Source organism: Gorilla gorilla, chromosome 20 (assembly GCF_029281585.2).
Source record: "Gorilla gorilla gorilla isolate KB3781 chromosome 20, NHGRI_mGorGor1-v2.1_pri, whole genome shotgun sequence".
Classification (NCBI taxonomy): Eukaryota; Metazoa; Chordata; class Mammalia; order Primates; family Hominidae; genus Gorilla; species Gorilla gorilla.
In genome coordinates, this window is record NC_073244.2 from 19,249,031 (window position 1) to 19,271,694 (window position 22,664).

Here is a 22,664-nt window from a genome sequence, read left to right on the forward strand (position 1 = left end):
TGGCCAGGCGCAGTGGCTCACGCCTATAATCCCAGCACTTTGGGAGGCCGAGGTGGGTGGATCACCTGAGGTCAGGAGTTGGAGACCATCCTGGCCAATATGGTGAAACCTCGTCTCTACTGAAAATATAAAAAATTAGCTGGGCATGGTGGTGGGAACCTATAGTCCCAGCTACTCGGGAGGCTGAGGCACAAGAATCCCTTGAACCTGGGAGGTGGAGGTTGCAGTGAGTTAAGATCCTGACACTGCAATCCAGCCTGGGCAACAGAGCGAGACTCTGTCTCCAAAAAAAAAAAAAAAAAAAAATCAATAGAGGCAGAAAGAATTCTCTGCTCTCTCCTTTTCTGCCTCAAAGCCTGGCATAAACTTCTCTTTAAGAAGGTGACATAAGGCTGGGCGTGGTGGCTCACTCCTTTAATCCCAGCACTTTGGGAGGCCGAGGCGGGCAGATCATGAGGTCAGGAGATCAAGACCATCCTGGCTAACACGGTGAAACCCCGTCTGTACTAAAAATACAAAAAAATTAGCCGGGCGTGGTGGCGGGCACCTGTAGTTCCAGCTACTCAGGAGGCTGAGGCAGGAGAATGGTGTGATCCCAGGAGGCAGAGCTTGCAGTGAGCCAAGATTGCACCACTGCACTCCAGCCTGGGCAACAGAGTGCGACTCTGTTTCAAAAAAAAAGGTGACATAAATTTCCCTTTGTGGAGGTATCCCCCCGTCTCCTTACCAGGGAGAGAAGAATGACTCCTATCACTGCAGATAGTCAGTCCCAAGATGAGTCTACATAAACAAACCTTACTAAAATAACTCTCTGTCTCCCTCTCTCTCTTTTTTTTTTGGAACAGGGTTTTGCTCTGTCACCCAGGCTGGAGTGCAGTGGTGTGATCATAGGTCACTGATGCCTTGACCTCCTGGGTTCAAGTGATCCTCCTACCTCAGCCTCCCAAGTAACTGAGACCACAGGCATGCACCGCCATGCTGGGCTAACTTTTGTATTATTTATTTATTTATTTTTTGAGACGGAGTTTCGCTTTTGTTGCCCAGGCTGGAGCGCAATGGCATGATCTTGGCTCACTGCAACCTCCACCTCCCGGGTTCAAGTGATTGTCCTGCCTCAGCCTCCCGAGTAGCTGGGATTATAGGCATGCACCACTACACCCGCCTAATTTTGTATTTTTAGTAGAGACAGGGTTTTTCCATGTTGGCCAGGCTGTTCTTGAACTCCCGACCTCAGGTGATCCGCCCGCCTCGGCCTCCCAAAGTGCTGGGATTACAGGCGTGAGCCACCACGCCTGGCCAATTTTTGTATTTTTTGTAGGAATGGGGTTTCACCATGTTGCTCAGGCTGGTCTCGAACTCCTGGGCTCAAGTGATCCTCCTGCCTCAGCCTCTCGAGTAGCTGGGACCACAGGCATGTACCACTACACTCCGCTTTTTTTTATTTTTAGTAGAGACAGGGTCTTGCCATGTTGCCCAGGCTGGTCTCGAACTCCTGAGCTCAAGCAGTCCACCCACCTTGGCCTCCCAGAGTGCTGGGGTTACAGGCGTGAGACACTGCGCCCGGCCAATGCTTGGGCTTTTGCACCTCAGGGCATTTCTTTTTTTTCATTTTTTTCTTGAGTCTCGCTCTGTTGCCCAGGCTGGAGTGCAGTGGCACGATCTCGGCTCACTGCAGGCTCTGCCTCCCGGGTTCACGCCATTCTCCTGCCTCAGCCTCCCGAGTAGCTGGGACTACAGGCGCCCGCCACTACGCCCGGCTGATTTTTTGTATTTTTAGCAGAGACGGGGTTTCACCGTGTTAGCCAGGATGGTCTCGATCTCCTGACCTCATGATCCGCCCACCTCGGCCTCCCAAAGTGCTGGGATTACAGGTGTGAGCCTCTGTACCCAGCCTTAAAAAAAAAAACCTTTTTTTAGAGACAGCGTCTTGTTATGTTGCCCAGGCTGGTCTTGAACTACTGGCCTCAAGCAATTCTCCCAAAGTGTTGAGATTACAAGAGTCAGACACCGCACTCGACCTCAAAACTTTGACTTCTCATTGGACTGATCTTTTCCTAGATGCCATTATTTTATTTATTTTTACTTTTAATTTTTTTAGAGATGGGATCTTTCTACATCACCCAGGCTGGAATGCAGTGGTTATTCACAGGTGTGATCATGGCTGGTCTTGACCTCGTGGGCTCAAGTGATCCTCCTGCCTCAGCCTCCTGAACAGCTGGGACTACAGGTGTGTGCCACCACATTTGGCTTACCATTATTTTAGAAGGACTTACACCTGTCTTGCTGCCTGGAGTCTGCAGATTTCTTGCCCAAGGTAAGCTCAAGCAGGGCCTGTTGTCTGGAACAAGACCTGTTCAAAATGTTTGCCTTAATGCTACAGTAGTAATGGTGATAGTCAATAGTAGCTTGCTATGGGTCAGGTACTGTTGTGAGAACAGAAGCTCTCAAAGGGGTATTGGACTCTGGGGATGGCTGAAACACTTCGTGGAGGCGGGGGTTGGTGTCCACAAGACCAAATTATTATTATTAATTATCTGAGATGGAGTCTTGCTCTGTCACCCAGGTTGGAGTGCAGTGGCACGATCTTGGTTCACTGCAACCTCCGCCTCCTGGGTTCAAGCAATTCTCCTGCCTCAGCTTCCCGAGTAGCTGGGATTACAGGCACCCACCACCACGCCTGGCTAATTTTTGTATTTTTAGTAAAGACGGCGTTTCACTATGTTGGCCAGGCTGGTTGTGAACTCCTGACCTCATGTGATCCACCCACCTCAGCCTCCCAAAGTGCTGGGATTATAGGCGTGAGCCACCGCGCCACGCCTTTTTTTTTTTGAGACAAGAGTCTCATTCCGTCACTCAGGCTGGAGTGCAGTGGTGGGATCTCGGCTCACTGCTAACCTCCGCCTCTCAGGCTCAGGTGATTCTCATGCCTCAGCCTCCGGAGTAGCTGGGATTACAGGTTGTGCAACCACGCATGGCTAATTTTTTTTGTATTTTTAGTAGAGATGAGGTTTTGCCATGTTGATCGGGCTGGTCTCGAACTCCTGACCTCAAGTGATCCATCTGCCTTAGCCTCCCAAAGTGCTGGGATTACAGGTGTGCACGATGCCCGGCCTCCTTGTCGCTTTCAAACAGTGCTTCTAGGAGCTAACAAAGTGCCTCTTCGTATGATTCCCCAAGAGACCCACCCAGGCAGCACCTAGCCAAGGGACAAAGACCACTCCTATCCAAAAGCCCTTTGATTCAACTTTTTTTTATTTTTTTTTTCTTTTTGAATGTCATGCAATAATTCACAGTCCCAAGCCCACGGTTTTCAAACAAGGTAGGAAAAAAGGAAAAAAGAAGCAAAGGAATCGGTGGTGATGGTGGGTTTTTCTTCTTCTTTTGTTGTTTCAAGCAGGACCAAATGTCAGAAAAAAATGCCTCTTTTCTCAATCATTAATTTTTTTGTCCTTTTTAAAATTGTTTATTGTTATTATTTTTTTAAATTGATTTCTGCAGGCAGTAATAGTAGGGTTTGGTATAACCGGCAAGCACTCTTGTGTGTGTCTGAGAACGTGTGTGGGTGTGGGTGTGTCTGGTGGTGGGTGTAGGGCACTGGGGTTTCTGGTTCCTTCTGGCTTCTTTGCCGCACTCGGCCACCAGCTCTCTTCATCAGGGAAAGGAAAGATTCAATTGAGATGATAAAACTCATCAATAGAAGCTATTTTTTTCTCCCCATTTTTTCTTTTAAAAATGTTTTTTTTTGTTTTTGTTTTGTTTTTTTCCATGTTCCCCAAAGTTCTCCAAAAATGGCTGAGTTAATTCAAATCCCTTGGCTGTGTGGTTTGTCTGCTCCCTGCCTCCCACCCGAGAGCCCCTGTCGTGGGTGGGGGGATCGGGGCTGGGTGGGGGGCGCCGTGGCTGTCCAGGAGGGTCTCTTTTGGCCGAGGGTCTCTGCGGGACACCCTTGTGGCCCAGCCCTGGCCTCTCCAGAGTCTGGAGTCTCCCGGCTGGCCCTCTCCCGGGCCCTCTGTGCTGGGCCCCCGCGGCCTCTGCGCGGCTCCTCGGGTGGGGTGTGTGCGTGGGGTGCGTGGGGGGCCGGGCGGGCGCCACCTCGCCCGGGCTTAGCACCAATCATCGTCACTCTCGCTGTAGGGTTCGTGCAGGCCCTTCCTGGAGCCCGGCCCGCGGGGCCTGGCCAGTCCGTGCGCCGGGTAGTAGCCGTTGGGGAGTCGCCGGCCGTGCCGAGAAGGCGAGGCGCAGGCCGGGCCCGAGGCCCGGGGAGTCCTGGGCGAGCGCCCGGTGGCGCCCGAGGACGCGTGTCGTACGGGGGGTGGCGCGTCGTAGGCCCCGGCCATGGCCTCCTCGCCGCCCCCGCTGCCCGGGCCATCGGCCTCATCGTAGTCGGAGCCCCGGTAGTAGCCATGGTGCCGGGGACCCGGGGGCCCCTCGGACACGTGCGGGCCAGATGCCGGCCACCGGGCCCCGCCGTGTCGACAGGCCCTGGGGGACTCGCTCCGGGCCGGGCCTGGGACCCGTCTCTCCATCCTGGGCGAGCGGCCGCTGCTGTGGCCCCCCGTGGGCGGCCGATCTCCGGCCAGAGGCTCGGCCGTGGGGCCTGGGTACCTCCGAGGGCCGCTGGTGGCCGCCCGGCCCGGCCTGGCCACCGCCTGCTGCTGCTGCTGCTGCTGCTGCGGGGGCCCCGAGCCGCCGGCCTTACGGATCACAGGGGAATAGGACACGTGTGGCCGGGGGGTGGAGGGGGTCTGGGGGAGCTGGCGGCGGCCCCGCCGCGGAGTGCTGGTACCAGATGTTGAGGGGGCTGGGCTTCCACTTACGGAACTACTGCCCTACACGAAAATTGAAACAAAGGAAATCAAAAAAAAAGATACAACAAAATCAAAGGAGACACGGGATTGGGAGGAAGAGAGGGGAGCGAAGGGAGAGGGGCCGGGAGGAGGAGGGGGGGGGGGGACACAGGACATTGAATGGAAAAAAGCAACAGCCACAGGGAGGAGGGAGGGGAGGAGGGGGAGTGAGACAAGGAGGGAGGGGAGGAGTCGAAAACCAACACAACAAAGTGAAAAGAGAAATGAGAAATGGAGTTTTGTAAGTTTCGGGGTTAAAAATAGCAGAAGTTTCAAAAATTACTCACAGGCGTCCAGAGGACAGAAATCATAATTGAAACAAAAACAGAAGCCGGGTTAAAGGAAAGCGAAAGGTCGGGCGGCACGGCCCAGAACTCAAATATGATCCACAACCGAGGAGGAAGCAGCTGCGGGCGGCGGGGAGGGGGCGGCGGGTGGGCAAGGGGGCTGGGGGGACAGCATAGGCAGCTGGTGTGGCGGGGATCCGTGTCCGCTCCGGCCGCCGGGCACCCCGGTGGCTTGGGGGCAGGATGGGAGGTGGTCACAGCCGGGATCCGGGGACCTTTGCCCAGAGTGGCTGTTGGATGGGGTATCCCCTTCTCTCCTCCCCACCTCCCGGCCCCTGAGCCCAGCCTGGGGTCACTTGCAGCCGCACCCACCTGCCGGTGCGCCATGTGCTCTCGGCCCTCGCTGGGCGAGCGGGACCAGCGCTGGTCCCGAGCCCGTGCGCGGCCGTGGTCCGGCCGTTCCTGGGCATAGCGGTCCTTGTCGGGGGGCGGGGGGTGGTGGTGGTGGTGGTGGTGGTGGTGCTGTCGATGCTTCCGATCCTTGGGCCGGCCCCGCTCCTGGTCCCGCTCCTTCGACGGCAGGTCCCCGGATTGGGTGGTCATGCTCAGGTCTGTCCCCAAGCCTGGGCCGGGTGAGGGTGAGACAGACAGACAGGTGGTCGTGAGGGAGAGGTGGGGCAGATGCACACACAGGAGGCCACCCAGAAGGTGTGGGGGCCCTAGAGATCCCCTGAACCGAGGCAGGTCAGTGGGTTGGGGGGAGGGGGTAGTACCCAGGTTCCTGCAGCCGCTGCCTGGCCCCCTCTGTCCCCTCTCCATGGAGGCCTCTCCCTTTCTTCTTCCTTAGTGTCTCCGCCCTGCCTTCTCCTCCCCTCTCCTCTCCTCTGTTCTGCTTGTCCCCGAGCACCACAGGGCTGCCCACCTGTGTCCACGTCGGTGTAGCGGCCCAGGGAGCGCTCAGAGGCGCGGTGGCTGCGGTCGCGGCGCCGCTGGTGGTGCCGCTGGTTCTCCTCGGGCGGGACCCGCTCCAGCGAGTAATCGTCCAGGCGTCGGGCCTTGGGGCCCAGCACGGAGGCTGAACGCTTCATGGGGCTGGTGTCTGAGATAGTCTGGGGAGGGGGGGACAGGCCGGTGGGCTGGGGTCAGCAGCTAGCACCAAGTGGTCCCGGTCCTTCCTGCCCCATTGTGGCAGCCTGGTGGTGGCCTTCGGTGACTGCGGTGTGACCATCCTGGGGCAGGGGCCAGGGGATGCCACGGGGCCTTGGCTCCCCCTGATCAATCAGGGCCCTGGGTGTGGCCAGGCCTGAGGGCGGAGCCGGAGGACTCCTCTGTCCCTCACAGACAGGACTGCTCCTTTCGAGCCCATCCTGGGTTCTGACCAGAAACTGATCCTCACTCTCCAGTCCTGGGGGCCCAGCCACGGTTGGGCAGGCTCAGGCTGGCCAGAGGGAAGCCCTCCCCACATCCAGGGTGCAAACCTGGGAGCCCTGGACTGCCGCACTCATCCCTGCCCCAGCTTGCTCTCCTGGGAGGGTGAGAAGCCTCCGACTGTGGCTGGCTGACCTATGGGCTCAGGACCAGGTGCCCGGCATGGCAGCTTCGGGTCCTCCCAGCTAACGGGGCTGTGCTCGCTGCCCCCACAAGTCTGAGTCCTTCTGGTGAGGCCCAAGCTAGGGAGCTCTGGGTGGGGGTGGGGGATACCCAGGCACTGGAGGCTCTGGGGGCCCACTCTTTTCCCCGGTGCTTCATCCCTGGGTCAAGCCCTGACACAGAGGTTTCTCTGCAGCAGGCAGAGGAGGGAAGGAGGGAGATGGGGCAGACGCCCGCCTCCCAGGGTCCGGCCCAGCTGAGCGCTGGTGGCCCTGCTCCAGGTAGGAGCTGCAGGACCAGGGGTCGGTGGTGGTGTCAGGGGAAGAAGCCCCCCACAGAAAGAGGTGCAGAGTGGGCCAGGCTCTTGGAGAGCCAGTGTCCTCCGGCGTGGGGGGCCCTGAAGAAAAGGGGGTAGGGGTGAGGATGGGGATGGCCCCGCCCACCAGGGCTTATGGGCGAGGGGAACACACAGGACACCACACACAAGGATTGGGCTCCATGGAGGGGAGAGGGTGCGATTGGCAAAGAAAGGGTGGGGTCCGGGTACGGTGAGAGATGACGGGACTCCCTGGAGGGGGGGTGGGGAGGAAGAGGGGGCCGGAGCCCTGCTGGGCGCTGGGCAGGCGCGGTACATACACTGAGGTTATTCCCACGTGGCCGGCCCCTTCTCCTCTGTCACAGCCCCATGGGATGGTGCACACAGAAAAAACAGAAAGAAGAAAATAAATATAAAAGGCAAGAGGGAGAGTGAGGAGGTGGTGCATGGAGAAGAAGCCAAGGAGGGGAGTGGCACTGGCATCAAGAGAAATCGGAGGGAGAAGGCAGGGAGGAAAAGAAAAGTTAAAGTCCTGGCGGATGAGTGTCCCAGGCCCCCGGGGCTGGGCGTCCTCTATTCCCATGGGTACAGAGGAGACAGACAGGAGATGCAGACAGACAAATGGCAGAGGCATGGGACCGAAAGACAGGACGGCGCAGCCTCGAGCCCCTGGCCCTGGGCTCTGCCTCATGCGATGCACACCCCAACCCCTGGCTCCAGCCGATGCTCAAAGCTTCCATGTGGTGGCCATCAGCTGGGCTTGTCCCAACCCTCTCCTGGGGCCCAGCAGCTCGGTCCTGAGGGAGCAGCAGCATGCACGCTGGGTGCTCCCCAACCCACGTTCCCAGCAGCCAGAGGCCAGGCCCTCAGGTGACCCTGGTCCAGCCAGGCACAGCACAGCCTCCTGCCCCGTGCAGACGCCACACACGGCACACGGAAAGCTCGCCACAGCCACACATGCCACGCACCCGGGCCAGGCTCTCACAGCCACGCCCTGTTCTCCTCCAGAGGCGGGCTGCGTGCATGGGCCCCCGCTGTTCAGGCCGGGTGGGCAGCCAGCTATGCCTCTGGGCCCTCTGTCCCGTGAGTCCAAGGCAATGGGATCACCTGCAGGTGGGCCTGGCAGCTGGGTGAAGCGGCCACACACAGACACACATCAAGCACACATCCCTGTGCCCCCCAATGACTCCCACAGAGACCAGACAGAAAATACGAGCCCAGCTGCCCCCAGACCCACCCCAGACTCTGCTACTGTATCCTAGGACCTGCCAAGTTTCCATATGCAGACACGTGTGCACATACATGTGTGCATGTGTGAGTACATGTGCAGTGTGTATATGCCCACGTGCACACGCATGTGTGTGTGTATGCAAGCATCTGAGTAGGCGCACAGCTGCACATGTGTGTGCATGTATGTTGAGCATGTGTGTGTGTGTTTGTGCAGGGGTGATCTTCATGGCAGGTCTCAGCTGGCCCTGTTGAACCCTGCTGCACCCACAAATCTCCCACAACCTCCCCTGTCTGCAGCCTCCAACCACGGCAGCCAGAGACCATTTTGCAGTGGCCACTGCCCTCTGCCCCAGGGGGAGCACTTTCCTCTCTGTCCTCTGTGAGGGAGGAGGGTCTGCAGGTGCTCCAGGTGTGACCAGGTGGTGGGTGGGGCCTGCAGACTGCTTCAGAGACTGAAGGAGTCCCTACCCAGGCCTGAGTCCGGCAGGGAGGGGATGCACTGGGCTGCTTGTGGGGGGGCCTGGCCCCACCCAGTGCAGAGTGAGGGGTCCAGCCCCAGGGCAGTGGTGAAAGCCCTCACCTGGTTCTCTGCAGGGAGGCGGGGCATGGAGGCAGCCCGGCCCTGGCCTTCCATGGGGAGGTAGTGCTCGCTGTCGGAGTAGCCATCTCTGCCCATCTCTCGCATCTCCACGGACTGCGGAGCAGATGGCAAAGCCAGATGAGCTCTGGGGCCTGACCTCCAGATCTCTGGTGTCTGCAGAGGGAGGGAGCTGCAGGTGTGTGTGTGTGGGGGGCCCAGATCCCTTCCACCTGAACCACCCGGGCCCTGGGAGCCGTTGGGGAGTTGGGGGACAGAGGCACCTGAGAGTTAGGCTGGCTGTTGGGCATGTCGGTAGGGGGGCCTTGTTCCGGACTCCATGTGCCCGTCTTCTGGAACATCTCCTGGGCACGCTGGGTCACCCAGGATGGGCTCTCCTTGAGGCCGCTTTCGTGAGCCATCCTGCATGGGGGACAGAGGCCGGGGTAGCAGTGGGCGCTTGGGCAGCTTCCAGAACGTGGGGACCACGGCACCCCCACACTCCACCTCCCTGGCAGGGGTGACACTCACAGGGCTCCTCCTGGGTCCAGCTGGGTGGAGGGGAGGGCGTTCTGGCCAGGTCCCCCTTCCTGCGTTGGGGACGGGGGCTCCATGCGCTGGAACATGAGGGGTGTCCGGTCCTGGGGAATGGGGCAGAGAGCAGTGTGTGGACAAGGGTGGGGTGGTGGGATGGTGGTACCCAGAAGGCATTGCGACATCCCCAGTACACACACACACACACGCACACACACACACACACACACACACACTCACACACTCTCAGGTCTCATCCATCTAGACCCTTCCTTCCAATTCCACGCAGAACTGGACCACTTCTCACTCCTCCACCCAAGTCATAGCCCCAGCCTGGTCCCGCGTCCTCATCTCCCACTGCAGGCACCTTCTCCCAGGTCTCCCGCTCCTACCTTCAACCCCACTGTTCCATAAGAGCCACCAGAGGGCGCCCATGAGCACTTGAGTCAGGTCCTATCCCTCCTTTGCTTAGAACCCTCCATGGCTCCCACTTCACTTGGGGAAAAAGCCAGAGTCCTTCCTGCAGCTCCCATGGCCCTGAAGGATCTGCCCTGTCACCTCCTTGCCCTTGTCTCCTCCCTGCTCTTTTCCACCACACTGGCCTCTTTGCTGTTACCCAAACAATCCAGGCACGGTTCAGCCTCAGAGCCTTTGCACTGGCTGTTCCCTCTGCCTGGAACACCCTTCCAGGTATTTCTTAGCTCACTCCCTCTCCCCTTTTCCTTCATGCCTTTGCTCACATGTCACTTTCTCAGGGAGGCTCCCCAACTACCCATTTCCCACCGCATCCCCTCCTCCCCTGGATACTCCTATCTTCTGGATTCTTCTCCACTTTCCCCCACGACACTTTCTTTCTCTTTGCTGGATGCTGCACGATTCAGTCATTTGCTACCATTGGCATTTCCCCACTTGGAATGTCTGCTCCCTGAGGGCAGGGATTCTGGCCTATTTTCCCCATGGGTGCATCCCCGAGGACTGAGAACAGCGCCCTGCACACAGTAATACTCAGTGAGTGCTGGTGGAGCAGCTGAATGAAGAATGAATCCACATGATGTGTCCTTGGCAAGAACTTTTTTTTTTTTTTTGAGATTGAGTCCTGCTCTTATCACCCGGGCTGGAGTGCAGTGGCTTGATCTTGGCTTGCTGCAACCTCCACCTCCCAGGTTCAAGTGATTCTCCTGCCTCAGCCTCCCAAGTAGCTGGGACCACAGGTGCATGGCGCCACATGCAGCTAATTTTATTTTTTTTTGTAGCGATATGGGTCTTTCTATGTTGCCCAGACTGGTCTCCCACTCCTGGCCTCAAGTGATCCTCCCATCTTGGCCTCCTAAATAGCTGGGACTACAGGTGTGCACCACCATGCCTGGCTAATGTTTTATTTTGTAGAGATGGAGTCTCACTGTGTTGCCCAGGGTGGTCTCATCCTGGTCTCAAACGATCCCTCTGCCCTGGCCTCTCAAAGCACTGAGATTACAGGTGTGAGCTGCTGTGCCCAGCCCCTACTTTTCAAGGACCTCCCCTGGGGCTCAGCCACCCTCATATTCCAGTTGGTTCCCGTGGTGACATGCAAGCCACTGTCCCCAGCCCAGATGTCCCCAGAGCGGCGAACAGCGCACCTGCTCCTCGCGCATGGCCTGCAGCTTCTTGGCCTTGCTCTGCCGGTAGTACTCCATGATCATCATGGCTGCGTAGATCTTCCCCACGGTGAGGTCCGTGGCTGGGGGCACACACACGGCGAGCTCACCAAGGGCAGGCCTCTTTGGGGTCCTTGTCCTGGGTCCCTGTGTATACCAGCCCAGGCCAACACTCTCCCCAGGCCTCCCCTTTCCCTCCCCCTCCATCTGTCCTGGTGGATTGGATCCCAGGGCTGGGCTCGGCTCTTACACTTGTGGGGTGTGACCAGCAGGTCTAGCGTCTTCTGGGACAGATTGGGCCAAATCGCCATCATCTCCTTCCGCAGCTCAGCGTCCATCTGCTGTTTGTCGGCTCCTCCTGCAATGGGGGTGTAGACAGACCCTGACTGCCTGCCTGGGTGTCAGCTGGACTCTGGGTCAGCTGCAAAGCCACAGGCTCCCGAGAACGAGACCCCAATCTTTCTGGTCCCCATGGGGTCTCCAGTTCCCCAAGGGCCTGGCCCAGAGGAGGCCCTGGGCAGTGCTGCTGGAATGACCTCGTGGGCTCTGGTTTTCGGTGGGGCCAGGACCATGGAGCAGCTGTGCAGGAGACAGCCCAGCATGGAGAACAGCTGGGCGACCCGGGTCCCAATCTTGTCTCCCAGTTATCTCCCAGCATGACTTAGGAGGTTGCTCTACCACTTAGTAACTCAGTTTCTCCATCTGTGAAATGGAGACGATAGCAAGAGTACTTGCCTCACCTGGTTGTTGTGTGTGTTTTTGTTTTGTTTTTGTTTTTGTTTTAGACAGAGTCTCGCTCTGTTGCCCAGGCTGGAGTGCAGTGGCACGAGCTTGGCTCACTGCAACCTCCGACTCCTGGGTTCAAGCAATTCTCCTGTCTCAGCTTCCCGAGTAGCTGGGATTACAGACATGCACCACCATGCCTGGCTAATTTTTTGTATTTTTAGTAGAGACGGAGTTTCACCATGTCGATCAAGCTGGTCTCGAACTCCTAACCTCAGGTGATCCACATGCCTCGGCCTCCCAAAGTGCTGGGATTACAGGCGTAAGCCACCGCGCCTGGCTGGTTTTTTTTTTTTTTTTTTTTTTTTTTTTTTGAGACGGAGTTTCATTCTTGTTGCCCAGGCTGGAGTGCAATGGTGCAATCTCAGCTCACTGCAACCTCTGCCTCCTGGGTTCAAGCGATTCTCCTGCCTCAGCCTCCCGAGTAGCTGGGATTACAGGTATGCACCACCACGCCCAACTAATTTTGTATTTTTAGTAGAGATGGGGTTTCACCATGTTGGCCAGGCTGGTCTGAAACTCCTGACCTCAGGTGATCCACCCTCCTCAGCCTCCCAAAGTGCTGGGGATTACATGCGTGAGCCACCGCGTCTGGCCTGTTTTTTTTTTTGTTTGTTTGTTTGTTTTTGACAGAGTCTTTCTCTGTTCCCAGGCTGAAGTGCAGTGACGTGATCTCGACTCACTGCTACCTCCGCCTCCCAGGTTCAAGAGATTTTCCCGCTTCAGCTTCCTGAGTAGCTGGGACTACAGGCACGCACCACCATGCCTGGCTATCACCTGGTTGTTTGATGATCAAAGTAACGTGCGTGCAGCCTTGGGACAGTGTCTGCCATAGGATTATTACTGCAGTGACCCATCTGTTCAAGGCTGGGACGCCCTGGAGCATCCCCAACAGAGGAGGTTTTGGTTTTGGTTTTATTTTGATTTTTGAGACAGGGTTTTGCTCTGTCGCCCAGGCTGGAGTTCCGTGGCACAAACATAGCTCACTGCAGTCTCGACCTCCTGGGCTCAAGATCCTCCCACCTCAGCCTCCCAAAGTGCTGGAATTACAGATGAAAGCCACTGTGCGTGGCTCAGAGGAGGTCTTTTCCCCTTTCCCAAGTCTCCACTGCCATGGACATGCCCTTGGCCTGCAGCCAGTCCCTCGTCCCTCACCCCAGTCATGGTGGTCATTAAAGCTCTCTGACGGTGTTTCCTGGCCCTCCTACCTGAGTACATGGGGGGGTTCCTCCTGTGGTTGGCAGGGCCATGTGATGAGTTCTTGCTAATGGGGTGTGCACCATGTAATGTGCCACTTTGGGGCCAGAGCATTTATTGTTATTTTTATTATTGTTATTATTTTTGAGATGGAGTCTCACTCTGTCACTCAGGCTGGAGTGCAATGGCATGATCTCGGCTCACTGCAACCTCCACCTTCAGAGTTCAAGCGATTCTCCTACCTCAGCCTCCCGAGTAGCTGGGATTACAGACATCTGCCTGGCTATTTTTATATTTTTGTAGAGACAGGGTTTCACCATGTTGGCCAGGCTGGTCTCGAACTCCTGACCTCAGGTGATCTGCCTGCCTCGGCCTCCCAAAGTGCTGGGATTACAGGCATGAGCCACTGCGCCTGGCCTATTATTTTTTAAAAAAATTATCTATCTATCTATCTATCTATCTATCTATCTATCTATCTATCTATCTATCTATCATCTGTCATCTATCTATCTATCTATCTATCTATCTATCTATCTATCTATCATCTATCTATCGATCGACAGGGACTTACTCTGTTGCCCAGGCTGTGGCACAATCTTTGTTCACCGAAGCCTTGAGCTCCTGGGCTCAAGCAATCCACATTCTGACAGAAGTCAGAATGTCACTGTGGGCTGCTATTTGGATATGCTAACTGGGTTTACGTTTAATAAGCTAATTGGTTCAGGCAGGTGGTTGGCTCTGCCCTCAATGCCTGGGGTGGGGGGCTTGAAAGAGGATAGGGTCCAGCCCGGTCAACATGGTGAAACCAGTCTCTAGTAAAAATGCAAAAATTAGCTGGGCGTGGTGGCGTGCGCCTGTAATCCCAACTACTCGGGAGGCTGAGGCATGAGAATCGCTTGAACCCGGGAGGTGGAGGCTGCAGTGGTGAGTTGAGACTGCGCCACTGCACTCCAGCCTGGGCGACAGAACGAGACTCCGTCTCAAAACAATACAAAACAAACAAAACCAAAACCAAAATAGAGATTCTTCTGGGCAGAGAGAACAGAGGGGTGGGTGGGAGAGAGAAACAGATGGACAGGGAAGAGAGAGAGAGACAGAGACAGAGAGAATGAGATGGACTTGCCCCCTTTCTCCCAGTCTCCAGCAATGAATGGTGACACCATTTTTGAGAATCTGAAGAATGAGGTTAATCTGTACCCCCTTTGCAGCCCCTTAGCCTGCTGGAAAGGAAGCTCAGTGTGCTTAGAAAGTGAGCTGAGCTATGAAAAGGAAGCGTGTTACGTTCTCCTGACACTCGCATCTGCTCAAAGGGCTGCCACTGTTATCACTCTTCCATTGTTGTCCCCACACCCTCTTGACCTTCCTTAACCCCGAGAGCCTGGCTCAGCTGTGGAACTCCAGGATGAGGCCTGGCACCCACTGAGGACAAGAGGTGGAGGGGCTCCTGGCTGAGAAATCTGGGAGATCATTGTCTTCAGGGAACTGAGTGGCATCTGGGGTACAAGTAACAACTGTGACAGCCAGATGCAGAGACGTCTCCAGGAGTCTTTGAAACCCTCGGGAAGGGAATCCAGTAGGTGTCATAGAAGCTGAGGTTCTAAGCAGTAAGGACTAGCTCAGTAGGCTGGTGTTGTCCAAACCCTGCACATTCCAATGAAAGGACTGGCCCATTGACTTGCTCCTGGGAGGCGATCTCTAAGCCTTTGAAATGTCCTGCCTGAAGAGTGTCTTTATTTAGCAGGGGGCCTTGGGCCACACTGTATAGTTCATTCTTTTTTTTTTTTTTTTTTTTTTTAAAAAAAGAGATAGGTTCTCACTATGTTGCCTAGGCTGGTGTCGAACTCCTGGCCTCAAACGATCCTCCAGCCTCAGCCTCCCAAAATGCTGGGATTATAGGCATGAGTCGCGTACCCGGCCAATACAGTTCATTCTATTTATTTATTTATTTATTTATTTATTTATTTTGAGATGGTGTTTTTGCTCCATTGCCCAAGCTGGAGTGCAATGGCGCGATCTTGGCTCACTGCAACCTCGGCCTCCTAGTTTCAAGTGATTCTCCTGCCTCAGCTTCCCCAGTAGCTGGGATTACAGCCGCCTGCCACGCCTGGATAATTTTCCATACAGTTCATTCTAACAGTGCGATTTATCGTTGGGGTCTTGGGCCACGTGGTATCAGTTTGACCTCTGGAGGGACTGGAGACTGAGTTAACTATGTCAGCCCTGCCTATTTGACAAACCCTCAATAAAAACCCTGGGGCACCAAGGCTCAGGTGAGCTTCCCTGGTTGGCAGTACACGGTGCGTGTTGTCACACACTGCAGGGAGAATTAAGCGTTGTCTGTGCAACTCCACTGGAGGCAGACAACTGGAAGCTCGTGCCTGGTGTCTCCTGGACCCTTCCCCAGATGCCCTTCCTTTGCGCATTTTATGTTTTAGGATTTTGTTTGTTTATTTGAGACAGAGTCTTGCTCTGTTGCCCAGGCTGGAGTGCAGTGGCGTGATCTTGGCTTAATGTAGCTGTGTCTCCTGGGTTGAAAGGATTCTTGTGCCTCAGCCTCTGCAGTAGCTGGGACTATAGGTGTATGCCACCACACCTGGCTAATTTTTTTTTTTTGGACAGAGTTTTGGTGTTGTCACCCAGGCTGGAGTGCAATGGCACAGTCTCAGCTCACTGCAACCTCTGCCTCCCAGGTTCAAGCAATTCTCCTGCCTCAGCCTCCTGAGTAGTTGGGACTACAGGGGTCTGGCACCATGCCTAATTTTTGTATTTTTGGTAGAGACGGGGTTTCGCCATGTTGGCCAGGCTGGTCTCAAACTTGTGACCTCAAGTGATCTGCCCGCCTTGCCCTCCCAAAGTGCCAGGATTACAGGCGTGAGCCACCATGCCTGACCCTTTGCAGATTTTTTTTTTTTTTTTTCTGATAGAGTCTCACTCTGTCCAGCCTGGAGTGAAGTGGCGGGATCTCGGCTCACTGCAACCTCTGCCTCCTGGGTTCAAGTGATTCTCCTACCTTAGCCTTCCAAGTAGCTGAGATTACTGGCGCCAGCCACCACGCCTGGCTAATTTTTGTATTTTTAGTAGAGACAGGGTTTCACCATGTTGGTCAGGCTGGTCTTGAACTCGTGACCTCAAGTGATCTGCCTACCTCGCCCTCCCAAAGTGCTGGGATTACAGGCGTGAGCCACCGTGCCCGGCCCTTTGCAGATTTTAATCTATATTCTTTCACTGTAATAAACTGTGAGTATAAAAACTTTTCTCAGTTCCAAGTTCTTCCAGGGAATCACTGAACCTGTGGGTGGTTTTGGGACCCCTGAACACAGATTCTCAGAGTGCCACAGCAGCTGAGTTACGATGGCATCACATACGAAGAGTGGGGGTGTCGTTAGATCCGTTGTACAAACGAAGGAACTGTGGTAGGCAGAATTCAAAAGCTGCCCTTCCGCCAAGATTCTGTTTATTCAAACACTGATCTAGGGACCACTGCCCAGGCTATGAAGGGACTTTGCAGATTTAATTAAAATACCGGAGGCCCGGCGCGATGGCTCACGCCTGTAATCCCAGCACTTTGGGAGGCCGAGGTGGGCAGATCACGAGGTTGGGAGATCGAGACCATCCTGCTATCATGGTGAAACCCCGTTTCTACTAAAAATACAAAAAATTAGCCGGGCGTGGTGGCACGCATCTGTAGTCCCAGCTACTTGGGAGGCTGAGGCAGAAGAATCACTTGAACCCGGGAGATGGAGGTTGCAGTGAGCCGAGATTGCGCCACTGCACTCCAGCCTGGGTGACAGAACAAGACTCAGTTTCAAAAAAAAAAAAAAAAAAAAAAGAAAGAAAATGCTGGGTATGGTGGCTCATGCCTGTAATCCCAGCACTTTGGGAGGCTGAGGCGGGTGGATCACCTGAGGTCAGGAGTTCAAAACCAGCCTGGCCAACCTTGTGAAACCCCATCTCTACTAAAAATACAAAAAAATTTAGCTGGGCATGGTGGTGGGCACCTGTAATCTCAGCTACTCAGGAGGCTGAGGCAGGAGAATTGCTTGAACCTGGGAGGCGGAGATTGCAGTGAACTGAGATCACACTATTATACTCCAGCCTTGGCAACAAGACTGAAATTCTGTCTCAAGAAAAAAAAAAATATCAAGTCAGCTGACCTCAAAATACAGAGATGATCAGGGTAGGCCTGCCCCAATCAGGTGAGCCCTTGAAAAGCACAGTATTGTCTCTGCTGGGTGGCAGATGGGGAAGTCAGAGAGAATGAGAGCACATGGAGGATTACATGCACTTCCAGGAGCAAAAAGCTAAAAAGCCAGTGATAAAACAAGACCTCAGTCCTACAGCCACAAGGACTTCAATTCTGCCAACACCTGAATGAACCTGGAAGTAGATTCTCCCCCAGATCCTCCAGAGAGGAGCCCAGCTTGGCTGACACCTTGATTTCAGCCTCGTGAGATCCTCAGCAGACAGCCCAGTCCAGCTTTTTGGACTTCTGACCTACAGGACTGTGAGCTGACAAATAGGTGTGTCTTAAGCTGCTATGACTGTGGTCATGATATAGCTCACTGCAGCCCTGACATCCCGGTCCCCAATGATCCTCCCACTCCAGCCTCCCAAGTAGCTGGGACTACAGGTGCACATCACCACACCTGGCTAATTTTAAAATTTTCTGTAGAGATGGGGTCTCTCTGTGTTGGCCAGGCTGATCTTGAACTCCTGGCCTCAAGTGATCCTCCTGCCTCGGCCTCCCAAAGTGCTGGGATTACAGGTGTGAGCCACTGCTCCCAACTTCCTTGTGCTCTCTTTACCTTCACTTTGTTCCTGGCATTAACAATATCTGTCCTCCACCCCTCCAGTCCCCCACCTTCCCTGCCACTTCCTCCTTGAGTCTTGCCACGTGGCCTTGGCTCTTCCTCCCTTCTTTCCCTCAAGACCCTGGAAGGCACATATGTCCCGAGGCTCAGTCTTCCCTCCTCCTGACTTACTAGTGGTTTCAGCTGGGCTCAGCACCTTCCCATGTGTGGGACTATCCACCTGCTCCTCTCCCACCCACTCCTTCTCTCTGGTCCCATTTGTTTTTTCTTATCTTTCTTTTTTTTTTTTTTTTGAGACAGAGTCTTGCTGTGTCCCCCAGGCTGGAGTGCAATGGTTTGATCTCGGCTCACTGCAACCTCTGCCTCCCAGGTTCAAGTAATTCTTTTGCTCAGCTTCCCAAGTTGCTGGGATTATAGGTGTGCACCACCATGCCTGGCTAATTTTTGTATTTTTAGTGGAGATGGGGTTTTGCCATGTTGGCCAGGCTGGTCTCAAATTCCTGGCCTCAAGTGATCCACCTTCCTCAGCCTCCCAAAGTGCTGGGATTACAGGCGTGAGCCTCAGGTCCCCGTTTCTTCTGGCGATTGTGCGCCTCTCTCTCTGCCCTGCTGTCCTTAATCAGCTGCCAAATCACATCACATCCCCTTTCAGGCCTCCGAAATGCACTCCAGACAGGGGACCCCTGACCCCTCCGCCAAAGCTGCACTGGTCAAAGTGACCATGATGACCAGTCACTTGTGATCCTTATCATCCTTGGTCTCTGGGCAGTGCCTGACGTGGTTGGCCCCCTTCCTCCTGAAGCCGCCCTTCTAAACATAGAAGCTGCCTCCAGGAGCCCACACTGCCCTGGTCTCTGCCCGCCTCCCTGGCCTCCTCTTCTTCTTCTTTCCCCCTAATGATGGAGAGTGAGCTCTGAGCTAGGTCTTTGGGGGAATCTCTCGGTATTTTTTATTTTTATTTTTATTTTTGAGACGGAGTCTTGCTCTGTCGCCCAGGCTAAAGTGCAGTGATGTGATCTCAGCTCACTGCAATCTCTGCCTCCCGGGTTCAAGTGATTCTTCTGCCTCAGCCTCCCTAGTAACTGGGATTACAGGTACCCGCCACCACACCCGGCTAATTTTTGTATTTTTAGTAGAGACAGGGTTTTGCCATGTTGACCAGGCTGGTCTTGAACTCCTGACCTCAAGTGATCCACCCGCTTCAGCCTCCCAAAGTGCTGGGATTACAGGCACACGCCACGACACCCGGCTAATTTTTGTATTTTTAGTAGAGACAGGGTTTTGCCATGTTGGCCAGGCTGATCTCGAACTCCTGACCTCAAATGATCCACCCACCTCGGCCTCCCAGCGTGCTCAGATTACAGGTGTGAACCACTGTGCCTGGCCTCAACAAAATGCTGAGATTACAGGTATGAGCCACCATGTCCAGCCTTCTTGGCTTTTTTTTTTTTTTTTTTTTTTTCCCAGATGAAGTCTCACTCTGTCACCCAGGCTGGAGTGCAGTGGCACAAACTCGGCTCGCTGCAACCTCTGCCTCTCGGGTTCAAGCAATTCTCCTGCCTCAGCCTTCTGAGTAGCAGGGACTACAGGTGCATGCCACCACACCCAGCTAACTTTTTGTATTTTTAGTAGAGACGGGGTTTCACCGTGTTACCCAGGATGGTCTCGATTTCTTGACCTCATGATCTGCCCGCCTCGGCCTCCCAAAGTGCTGCGATTACAGGCGTGAGCCAGCGTGCCCGGCCTCAGCTTTTTTTTTTTTTTTTTTTTTGAGACAGCGTCTTGCTCTGTCATCCAGGCTGGAGTTCAGTGGCGCAATCTTGGCTCACTGCAACCTCTGTCTCCCAGGTTCAAGTGATTCTCCTGCCTCAGCCTCCGGAGTAGCTGGGGTTACAGGTGCCCACCATGACACCCGGCTACTTTTTGTATTTTTGGTAGAGATGGGGTTTCACCATGTTGGCCAGGCTGGTCTTGAACTCCTGACCTCGTGATCCACCCACCTTGGCCTCCCAAAGTGCTGGGATTACAGGCGTAAGCCACTGCGCCCAGCCCCTTCTCAGCTTAAAAAAAATTTTTTTTTTTCTTTTTCTTTCTGTTGTTTTGAGCTAGGATCTCGTTCTGTCGCCCAGGCTGGAGTGCAGTGGTGCGATCATGACTCACTGCAGCCTCAAACTCCTGGCTTCAAGCAATCCTCTCATCTCTGCCTCCTGAGTAGTTGGGACCACAGGCATATGCCACCATGTCCAGTTAATTTAATTTAATTTAATTTTTGAGACAGAGTCTTGCTCTGTCTCCCAGGCTGTAGTGCAGTGGCGTGATCTCGGCTCACTGCAACCTCCGCCTCCCAGGTTCAAGCGATTCTTCTGCCTCATCCTCCCAAGTAGCTGGGACTACAGTACCCACCACCACGTCTGGCTAAATTTTGTATTTTTAGTAGAGACGGGGGTTTCACCACATTGGCCAGGCTGGTGATCCTGACCTCAAGTAATCCACGCACCTTGGCCTCCTAAAGTGCTGAGATTACAGGCGTGAGCCACCACATCGAGCCTACCCCTAGATCTAAGCTGCCGTCCTGTCTCCACCCGGATGATATCAGCAGCCCCCACACTGGCCTCCTTTCGGTCTCCCATCCCCTCAGTGGCTGGAGGGAACCTGTTCAAATGTGAGTTGGGTCAGGTTCCTCCTCTGCTCTGAACCTGTGTGGCGTGCCCTCACTCAGAAGGTGAGTCAGCTCAATGCCCCGGGTGTCCTGTGTTCACCCCTCTGTCAGGGCCTTTGCCAGTCCTTCTGCCTGGAGCACCTTCCCCCCAGGGATCCACGAGACACTGCCTTACCTCCTCAGTGGCGGCCTCCCCATCCATCTAAAGTGTAAGCTGCTGGGTCCTCCCCTGCTTGGATGGGTCTCTGGCACACTGAAGGAGTGCACTAAATATCTACCAAATGGGCCGGGTGTGGGGGCTCATGCCTGTAATACCAGCATTTTGGGAGACCAAGGTGGGAGGACTGCTTGACCCCAGGAGTTTGAGACCAGCCTGGGCAACCTGATGAAACCCCATCTCTATAAAAAATATAAAAAATTAGGTTGGGCATGGTGGCTCACGCCTGTAATCCAGCACTTTGGGAGGTCGAGGCAGGTGGATCACTTGAGGTCAGGAGTTTGAGACCAGAGGTCAGGAGTTCGAGACCAGCCTGGCCAACATGGTGAAACCCCGTCTCTACCCAAAATATAAAAAATTAGCCGGGTGTGCTGGTGGGTACCTATAATCCCAGTTACTTGGGAGGCTGAGGCAGGAGAATCACTTGAACCCGGGAGGCGGAGGTAGCAATGAGCCAAGATCACACCACTGCACTTCAGCCTGGGTGACAGAGGGAAATTGTCACACCAAAAAAAAAAAAAAAAAAAATTAGCCGAGTATGGCGGTGTATGCCTGTAGTCCCAGCTACTGGGGAGGCTGAGGTGGAAGGATCACTTGAGCCTGGGAGGTCAAGGCTGCAGTGACTTGTGATCATGTCACCGCACTGCTGCCTGGGCAACAGAGCAAGACTCTATCTCAAAAAAAAAAAACAACAAAAAACCAAAACCCAAAACCCCAAAAAACCCTGTGGAACGAATGAATGGAAGAGTGAATGAAGATCTGGGTGGTGACAGCAGCTCCTCTAGTTTGGGGTAGGGAGGGAGATCCCCGGTTCCACCCTGTCACGCCTGTCTGTGCCCGCCCCTGTCCCTTCCTTACCCTTGGCAATCTTGATGTCCAGGGCTGTGCGGATCAGAGCCATGAGGGTGGAATTGAAGTGGACGGTGTTGTCATCTGCGACGGGCAGGTCCATCCGCAGAAGCCGCTACAGAAAACCCAAGGCAAGTGCAGTCATTCCCAGGCATCCCTCCTGGGTCTCCCGTGAGCCGCACCCGCCCCTACCCAGGGAGTCCCGGGAAGAACTCTGAAAGCTGTGGCGGCTGAGGTGTCCTTTACTTAGGTTACCTGTCCCAGTACTCAGTTTCTCTTGGTGGCCCACAGGGGGGGCACAAAAGGCTCTCTTGTACTTCTGGTCCCCTGCCCTCTCCTTTTTCCCCCCACCTGCTTGACCTGAGAACTGGCATTTCCAGGGTTTGCCTCAATCCTTGCCCCACCCCCGCCCTGCCCCAGAGTTCTTCTGGACGGCCCCGTTTCGGTCTGACCCCAAAGAAAAAGAGCACAAGCTGGATTTGAGCAGTGCATGCAACAGCCAAGGCTGAGGGGGCCAGGACCACAGCCGCTGGTGGGGGGCGCCGCTGGCTCCCCACACCCAACCCCTGGCTTGGCCCAGACCAGGACAGAGCAGATGGGCACAGACCACATCATTCCTCTGAGAAGCAGCAGGCAGGCAGCCCCCCACTGACGGGGCAGGCCCCTCGCAGGCATGCAGCGAGGCTGTGACACAGAACAGCACAGACAGGGGCGCATGCAGACGGAATCTCGAGACTCATTCATAGCTCCGTGGGAAGTGTATCTCAGGGGCATGTCCGGATCTTGGCTCTCTGTGCAATGGCAGGGGGAAGGGGTGAGGGGCACTCCCTTCCAGCCCAGGGAAGAAAAGATTCCCCATGTCCCAGGCAGGGGCTCTGTCCACCATGCTTGGTGGCATGGAAGAGGATGCTGGGCTGGTGTGCACCAGCCCAGGCTGAAGTGGTACAGAGAAGGGGGGTGAGGGCGACTTGGGTGGGGATTCAGACACACGTGGGCAGGAAACACAGAGTTGAAGATGGGGAGGGGTATGGTGGGGTATGGTAAATCCAGAGCAGGACACTGGAGGGGACACTGGGGGTAGGGTGGGGAAGGAGGTGGGAAATAGAGAAACACACATAGACTGGGCCACTGTG

At 55.1% G+C, this 22,664-nt stretch overlaps 1 protein-coding gene across 9 annotated transcripts in view; it reads right to left on the minus strand.

Annotated features, from left to right (window-relative positions):
- Nucleotides 1-3,234: 3,234 nt before the first annotated feature.
- Nucleotides 3,235-22,664, minus strand: part of CACNA1A (calcium voltage-gated channel subunit alpha1 A) — a 300,854-nt gene continuing 281,424 nt past the window's right edge. For 5 of the 9 annotated variants that reach the window (XM_055371580.2, XM_055371577.1, XM_055371576.1 and 2 more), the window contains 10 exons: nucleotides 21,541-21,646; nucleotides 11,266-11,373; nucleotides 10,998-11,098; nucleotides 9,379-9,488; nucleotides 9,132-9,270; nucleotides 8,851-8,964; nucleotides 7,361-7,396; nucleotides 6,057-6,243; nucleotides 5,507-5,757; nucleotides 3,235-4,829 (listed from right to left, as the gene is read on the minus strand). In XM_055371580.2, the coding sequence (XP_055227555.1) occupies nucleotides 4,104-4,829; nucleotides 5,507-5,757; nucleotides 6,057-6,243; nucleotides 7,361-7,396; nucleotides 8,851-8,964; nucleotides 9,132-9,270; nucleotides 9,379-9,488; nucleotides 10,998-11,098; nucleotides 11,266-11,373; nucleotides 21,541-21,646 (1,878 nt within the window). In that variant the 3' untranslated portion in view covers nucleotides 3,235-4,103. The remainder of the gene's footprint in view (nucleotides 4,830-5,506; nucleotides 5,758-6,056; nucleotides 6,244-7,360; nucleotides 7,397-8,850; nucleotides 8,965-9,131; nucleotides 9,271-9,378; nucleotides 9,489-10,997; nucleotides 11,099-11,265; nucleotides 11,374-21,540; nucleotides 21,647-22,664) is intronic. The other 4 variants (XM_055371578.1, XM_055371579.1, XM_063701772.1 and 1 more) reach the window with 3 other exon arrangements.